Source organism: Capra hircus, unplaced genomic scaffold (genome assembly GCF_001704415.2).
Source record: "Capra hircus breed San Clemente unplaced genomic scaffold, ASM170441v1, whole genome shotgun sequence".
NCBI classification, from domain to species: domain Eukaryota; kingdom Metazoa; phylum Chordata; class Mammalia; order Artiodactyla; family Bovidae; genus Capra; species Capra hircus.
In genome coordinates this window covers 1-7,646 of record NW_017198550.1, presented here as the reverse complement: position 1 = coordinate 7,646, position 7,646 = coordinate 1, and the positions used below count along the sequence as shown (strand labels likewise).

General features: G+C 34.7%; 1 protein-coding gene across 1 annotated transcript; it reads right to left on the bottom strand.

The window, feature by feature from the left end:
• Positions 1-832: 832 nt before the first annotated feature.
• LOC108635022 (DNA helicase INO80-like) lies at positions 833-7,030 on the bottom strand (the record flags this gene model as incomplete). Its single annotated transcript, XM_018045328.1, has 3 exons — positions 833-1,011; positions 1,426-1,485; positions 6,936-7,030. Coding segments are annotated over 3 exons (302 nt in total), but the record flags the coding sequence as incomplete, so codon positions are not given.
• Between the last annotated feature and the right edge of the window lie 616 nt (positions 7,031-7,646).

Here is a 7,646-nt window from a genome sequence, read left to right as displayed (position 1 = left end):
ACCGAGGAAAAGAATTGAAAGAGACACATGTACCCCAATGTTCATCGCAGCACTGTTTATAATAGCTAGGACATGGAAAAACCTAGATGTCCATCAGCAGATGAATGGATAAGAAAGCTGTGGTACATATACACAATGGAGTATTACTCAGCCGTTAAAAAGAATTCATTTGAATCAGTTCTGATGAGATGGATGAAACTGGAGCCGATTATACAGAGTGAAGTAAGCCAGAAAGAAAAACACCAATACAGTATACTAACACATATATATGGAATTTAGGAAGATGGCAATGACGACCCTGTATGCAAGACAGGGAAAGAGACACAGATGTGTATAATGGACTTTTGGACTCAGAGGGAGAGGGAGAGGGTGGGATGATTTGGGAGAATGACATTCTAACATGTATACTATCATGTAAGAACTGAATCGCCAGTCTATGTCTGATGCAGGATACAGCATGCTTGGAGCTGGTGCATGGGGATGACCCAGAGAGATGTTATGGGGAGGGAGGTGGAGGGGGGTTCATGTTTGGGAACGCATGTAAGAATTAAAGATTTTAAAATTTAAAAAAAATATAAAAATAAAACATTTTAAATTTTAAAAAAAAAGAATGAAAATCAGTTAAAATGCCATAATTACTGAGTGAGGAGGAAGAAGCTGAGAAAAATCCTCACACTCTAAACATTAATATTTTTATTCCATGAAAATGCAAAAAAAGAATTTATGCCTTCAGGTCAGATACATGGTTTACGCAGATACCACGTTTTGAATTCTCTCTGACCTTCATTCTTATGTGCGTGTGTCATACACATATCTATGTATCCGTACATCCTCAGTCTACAGACTTTATTTCTACTACTTGCATTACCTGGAGCTACTCTTGAGTGCCTGAGCCTCATCCAATACCATGTACTGCCACTTGACTCGCTGGAAATACTTTACATCCTGTACCACCAGCTGATAACTGGTGATAACCACATGGAAGGGGGCATCCTGAGTGTAGAGGGTCTTCTGTAAATATAAGAGGGCAAGGGTGAAAAGAAAAACCTAAACAATTCATAATAAGACAATGAGGAATGGACTGTATTTCCTAAGGCCAAGAAGTTTAAGATAGCCTTAAAGATATGTTTCTCATGTAGGAGATGTGTAGTGAATTAAAGTGTAATTGTTTTTTAAAGTAGTCACCTTAATCACAAACCTTGTTAAAAAGTAGTCAACAGCTTATTAAAGAGAAAAGTTCTTAATCCTGACTGACTGTCTATAACAGGAAAAACATTGTAAAAGAAAAAAAATTACATCTGCATAGAAACATGTAAGATTTTATGTAAGAGAAATTATTCAAATCAACTGGAGAAATAATGAATGCATATATGTGTGAATATGTATATGTGTGTGTGTATATGCTTACAGTAAGCTGAAAGTTACCTGACTCCAAAACCTCCTGATGACTTTTCTGTCATGAGGATTTCCCCAATATGGTAGCACCTGGAAAAAGGATCAATATGTCTATTAGTTTCTACTGATAATCTTAAAAGTATCATCATAAATATAGGATTTTCTGGTGGCTCAGATGGTAAAGAATCTGACTGTAATTCAGGAGACCTAGGTTCAATCTCTGGGTCAGGAGGATCCCCTGGAGAAGAAGAACGGCTACCCTCTCCAGTATTCTTGCCTGGAGAATTTCATGGACAGAGGAGGCTGGGGGGGCTGCAGTCCATGAGGTCGCAAAAAGTTGGACATGACTGAGTGACTAACACTTTCACTTTCATCATCACCAATACATTATTCAGAAAGGCTTTTTAAAAAACCTTAACAGAATGAGTATAGGAATTCCTCTTCTATCATTACTGCACTAGGAGTTGGACTAGCACTCTTTCTACTGACCCAGTTAAAACACAGATGCAAAACAACTGTTTGAAAAGGCATCAGAGAGCTACTTGGGCAGTGAAGAATTATAGTCTAGATCTAGAAAAGACAAGAAAGCCTGGCATTGTACATGTTCCCCTAGAGAGTGCTGATCCTTCCCAAAAGTACTAGTTGAGACACTATGAAACTGAGAAGTTGTTTTTTTTTTCTAAAGGGACACAGGACCCACAAACAAAAAACTGTAGTTCAAGGAGGAAGTTCTCACTACCTGCCTCCCTGGCCTTAAGTTGGGAATGAAAAGATACATATACACTGGTAGTAAAGGTAAACTATACATACACTTGTTTTATCAGATTTTGAAATCTAGCTTCAATTCATCCCAACTCCTGACTTAGATTAATGGGGCTTTGGATTATTACTGTCCAGAAAAAAATTACTGTAGACAAAAAAATCCACAACAAAACCCCAAACACACATTAATCCTCTCTCTGGAAGAAGAAATTAACATTCAGAGCCCACAATTATCTCCAGAATTTTTCCTATACATCTGGCATTAAAACAAAACAAAAAACAAAAATTTTAGAAACAAACTTTTAAACAAATGCTTGTTTGTTCACAGAATTAAAGAGGAGATTCAGAACTTCAGTGTTACACTAGAAATTACAAAAGAACCAAAGGCAATTTCTAGAACTGAAAAAAATAACTAGAATTAAGAATTAAATGATGAGTTCAATAGACTGAATCAGTTGAAGAGAAAATTAGTGAACTACAAGAGAGGTCAGAAGGAAACATCCAGACCAAAGCATGGAGAAAAAAAAGAATGCAAAACTCAGCAATTCTGTAATGTACCTAGATGTAACTCTCTTTTTATTGTTACGGGATTCAAAGTGCTTCTTGAATCCATAGCTTGATATGTTTTGTTCTTCTGAAATATCTCAGAGATGGAAGCACAAATATGCAAGAAGGGATGAACATCAATGACAAATGAATGTGAATAATATGAATAAATCTAAATAATTTCAAAAGTACAAATAATAGTAAAATGTCTTCTGGGGTTTAAAATATAAAATATATACAAAAAACTGTGTTAAGTCTAGAGAAGGGGAGTGTAGTTACAGTACTATACTAAGGTCTTTCTATTATCTGAAAAGTATTAACAGTATTAACTTGTATTGTTTTTGAGAAAGTTAAGCATGCATGTTGTATTTTCCTGGGAATCTACTGAGTAACAGAATGAATATATAATTAGCAAGTTTAAAAGGGGTAAGAAATATTACTACTTCCCCAGTAGTCCAGTAGCTAAGAATCCACCTTGCAATGCAGGGAACTTGGGTCAGTCCCTGGCTGGGAAACTAAGACCCCACACACTGTGAAGCCAAGAAGCCTGTGCTCCACAACTACTGAGCCTGCAGACCACAGCTAGAGGGTCCATGTGCCACAACAAAAGATCCTGCATGATCCAACAAAGATCCCTCGTCTGCAACTAAGACTCAGTGCAGCCATATAAATACATAATACTTTATTATTTTAAAATAAATATTATTTTTATTTTGGCTGTGCAGGGTCTTCCTTACCACAGATGGGCTTTCTCTAGTGGTGGTTCATAGGCTACTCAGGGCTCAGGTGCCCTGCAGAATGTGGAATCTTCCTAGATCAAGGATTGAACCCATGCCCCCTGCATTATCAGGCAGATTCTCAACCAGTGGATCACTAGAGAAGTCCCAATAAATAATATTTTTTAAAAAATAAATAAAAGGAAAAAAAATAAGGATAAAATTGAATCAATTCAAAAGGACTCAAAGGGAAAAAAGGAAAGTTAAACAGGTGAAAGAAGAAAGCAAAGAGGCAACAGATTTAAATGTAGCATATCAATAATTACATTAAAAGTAAGCACAGATATTCCAAATAAAAGAAATACATGTTAAATATAAAGATACAGAATAGTCAAAAGAAAAAGAGAGCAGGCAAACACTAACCAAAAGTGTTTGGTTAGTGAATATCAAAGAAAATAGATTTTAAGATTTTCCTTCTTAAAGAAAGAATTTCATATTAATAAAAAGTTCATTCACCAGGAAGATAAAATTGTGAATCTGTGTACATCTCATTGCCTCAAAGTAAAAATAAACAAGAAAACAAAAATGCATAAATCCATAACTGTTGTCAATATTAACACACTTTCTTTCAGTCAGTAATAGGACAGGCAGACCAAAAAAAAAAAAAATCAGTAAGATATAACAGTAAAGAACAAGTTAACAAACTTGACCTAATCAACATATACACAAAAATGTACTTAACAAGTGCAGAAAAACTATTTCCACACACACAGAGGACGACTTATAAAAACTGCCCATGTGCTGAGCCAAAAAAGCAAAGCTCAACAAATTTCGAAGGATTAAATTAATAAGAAGAAGCATATTTTCTTATCAGTGGATTTAAGCTATAAATAACAAAAAGACATCTAGAAAATCATCCTTTGTTTAGAAAATAAGAAAAACACTTTTAAGTAACCCATGAATCAAATAAGAACTTGAAGTAGAAACTGGAAAGTATTTTGAATGTTAAGATAATAAAAATGTGACACCTCAAACCTTTGGATGGCTATGGTCATGCCAAGAAAACAATACCCTTGAATAAACATTAGAAAAAGCTGAAAAGAAACCATTTAAGCTCCATCTCAAAATGACAGAAAGATAAAGACGTTTACCCAAAAAGTAGGAAAAGAATAAAAAAAGAGTAGAAATGAACGAAATAGAAAACACATTGAATACTGAATTTTAGGAATGAAAAGTGGTACATTAGTCAAGAGAAACAATGTAAACTTATTTCATGAGGAAAAGGAGGGAGGTCATAGGCACTAATCATACTAGAACCATAAAACCAGTGTTACTCAGACAGTTGCCAAATAAAATGAACTTTTAGATGTTATCATAATAGATCTAAGTATCTTTTGAATGTAACCAGACCTTAAACTTGAGTAATGTCTACTTCTGACTGTGTGCTGCAGGGAAGTGAACACATATCTGACAATTTAAAGGAATAATGGCAATAGAAACAATGAATTAATAGACCAAATGTCATCAAACTTTTTCTATAAATAGCCAGATAGTAATTTTAGCTTTGTATGCCAATCTCTGCCACAACTACTCAACTCTGCTGTTGTGATGTTAATGCTGCCACAAATAATAAAATTTAATATTTATGTAATATATATATCAAACAATATATGTGTACTTAAATTTCATATTTCATTTGCAATGAAATATTATTCTTTTATAAGCAACAATTTTAAAAAGTAAAAAAAAAAACAAAAACTATTCTTAGCTCCTAAGCTGTACCAAAGAATAGGAGGTGAATTCCTCAATAAATTTAATAAAAAGTGATAGCATTTCCACCCCTGGGTTATATCCAAAAGAACTGAAAAGAGGACAAGTGTTCAAATAGAAACCTGTACATGAATGTTTACAGCAGTATTATTAACAATAGCCAAAAGAAGAAACAATCAAAATATCCATCGACAGATGAATGGATAAACAAAATACAGTATACCCAGAAATTCACTATATTATCCTCACTATAATATATGTTATGACTGAATATTATTCAATCAGAAAAAAGGAATGAAGTGCACATGACGAACACCTTGAAAAAACTGCTAAGTGAAAAGAAGCCACATGAAAGGTCACATTCCAGGTATGCCCAATATTCAGAATAAGCAAATCCACAGAGACATGAAGACAATTTGTGGTAGACAGGGGCCAGAGGGAAAGGGAAATAGGGAAAGAGATTTCTGTTTGGGATGATAAAATTCTGCAGTCAGACAGCAGTGATTATCACAACAAATGTACTTAATACCACTCAACTGCACACTTTCAGCTGGCCCAGAAGTCCTATTTTACTGACCCCTAAACTAGAGCTTCAAAAGGAAGCTCAACATACAAGGGAAAACTCAGTTTCAGGCACTGGTATAAACTCAAAGGAGAGGCACCAATGACGTTAAGGGGTACTACATTGCCATCTATTGGCCTGTGAAGGAAATATTGAAGGTGGTTTCTAAGAAAATTTTAAGACTTAACTTTTTGACCTCCTAATTATTTACCATGTAACAACAGAAGAGCAGAGAAAAAGATGAGGCACTCCATATTCAATGGGAAAAAAACTCTATAGAGAAAATACTCAACAAATTGCCTTAGAATGACCTCACCTCCTTAGAATGAGCTGGCCAAGCTAAAAGCCATATAGATAATGTGTCTTAGGTCTATTAATTCAGCTACAAAGGTGGGGCCACAGACACAAAAGTGCCCCAAAGTGGAATATCTCAGAAATGTCCCTATTCTTTACAAAGCATAAGCCAGAAAAACACCTCCCATGCTCTTAAATTGTGTGGAACCTGTTTATTATGGAGACCCAAGATCAGAGATCATGTCAATATCTCTTGATACATAATCTCCATAAAATCCTTCTTAACATGCAACTTCATTATCATTATATTCCTTTAGAGACAAGTATTTAACATTTCCTTCTTTTTACTTGCAAATAAGATAATAAATCCTATCCATTCTTTCTTACATCCCAACAGCTCTGCATAATTAAACTCCTATTTAAATCTTGTCCATATTTGATGTAACATACTTCCTTGCTGATCACTTCCTATGTCAATCTCATCCTCTACATTAGTTATAATCAATTTTCACATTGTTACCTTAGGCATTATAATCTGGACCAAGACCAAAGAGGTGGCTTTGGAGTGTCAAGAAAACTGATTATGATTTACCAAAACCTACATTAAGTCAGCAACAACATAGATACTTTCTATTACGGCAGTACAACTGGGAGCTACAATTCATGTGGCCAATACAGCAAAATCACTCAAACTGGACTTTGGCTTTCTCATAAAACAGAAGGATGCAACATGCTCTCTTATCGTTCCCATCAGTAACTTCAATAGGAAGTGTATGCAAGGTTATGTGAAAAAAATGCAAGAATTAAAAGCTATTATAAGCAATTAAGGAAGGCAGCAAAAATGGAGTCAGAATGTTTACTTTAAAAAGAGAATTATTATTGATTTTTACCTTAAATTTAGGAACAAATCTAGTAAACTCCTGGTGCCAATTGTTAAGTGTGGATGCAGGTGAAATTATTAAAAAAGGTCCCAAATGTTCTCTCTCTGAAACAGAAAATCTGCATCAGCCAACTGCAGAAAACTGAAGAGATTTAACTCAAATTATAATTAACAACAAAAATAGTTTAATAGGCAATGTACTGTAACAAAAGAAATGGTTCCCATTTCTCATACCTGTACACTCAATAATAATATCATATGTTAAGACAAATAATATTCTATGTTACAGTAACACAAACAAGGAAGTTGCTAGTAACATCTTAAGAAAAAAATAGCAAGCAATTACTCCCACTCCTCCCACCTCTTACAGGTCCTAATCTGTATCATTCACAAAGCACTTATGACATACTGACTTGTATGTGTTGCTTTTCCTTATACTAGATGATCACAACAATATTACTATTATTTAATTGGAATAGAGCGTTTTGCTTTTTTCAGGACTTCACACATTTTTTCTCATTTAATTCTTACAAAATTCCTGTAAGGTAGGTATGAGCCCCACTTTGCAGAAGTGGAAACTAAACCTCAGAGAGTTAAAGGGAAGTCAGGTCAAAAGAGATAACTGTCCAAATTAACACTGCTAGTAAGCATAGAGCTGAGATGCGAAACAGGTCTTCTCTTCTAAACTGCAGTGTTTTTGCCACTACACTGGTGGTTCTCA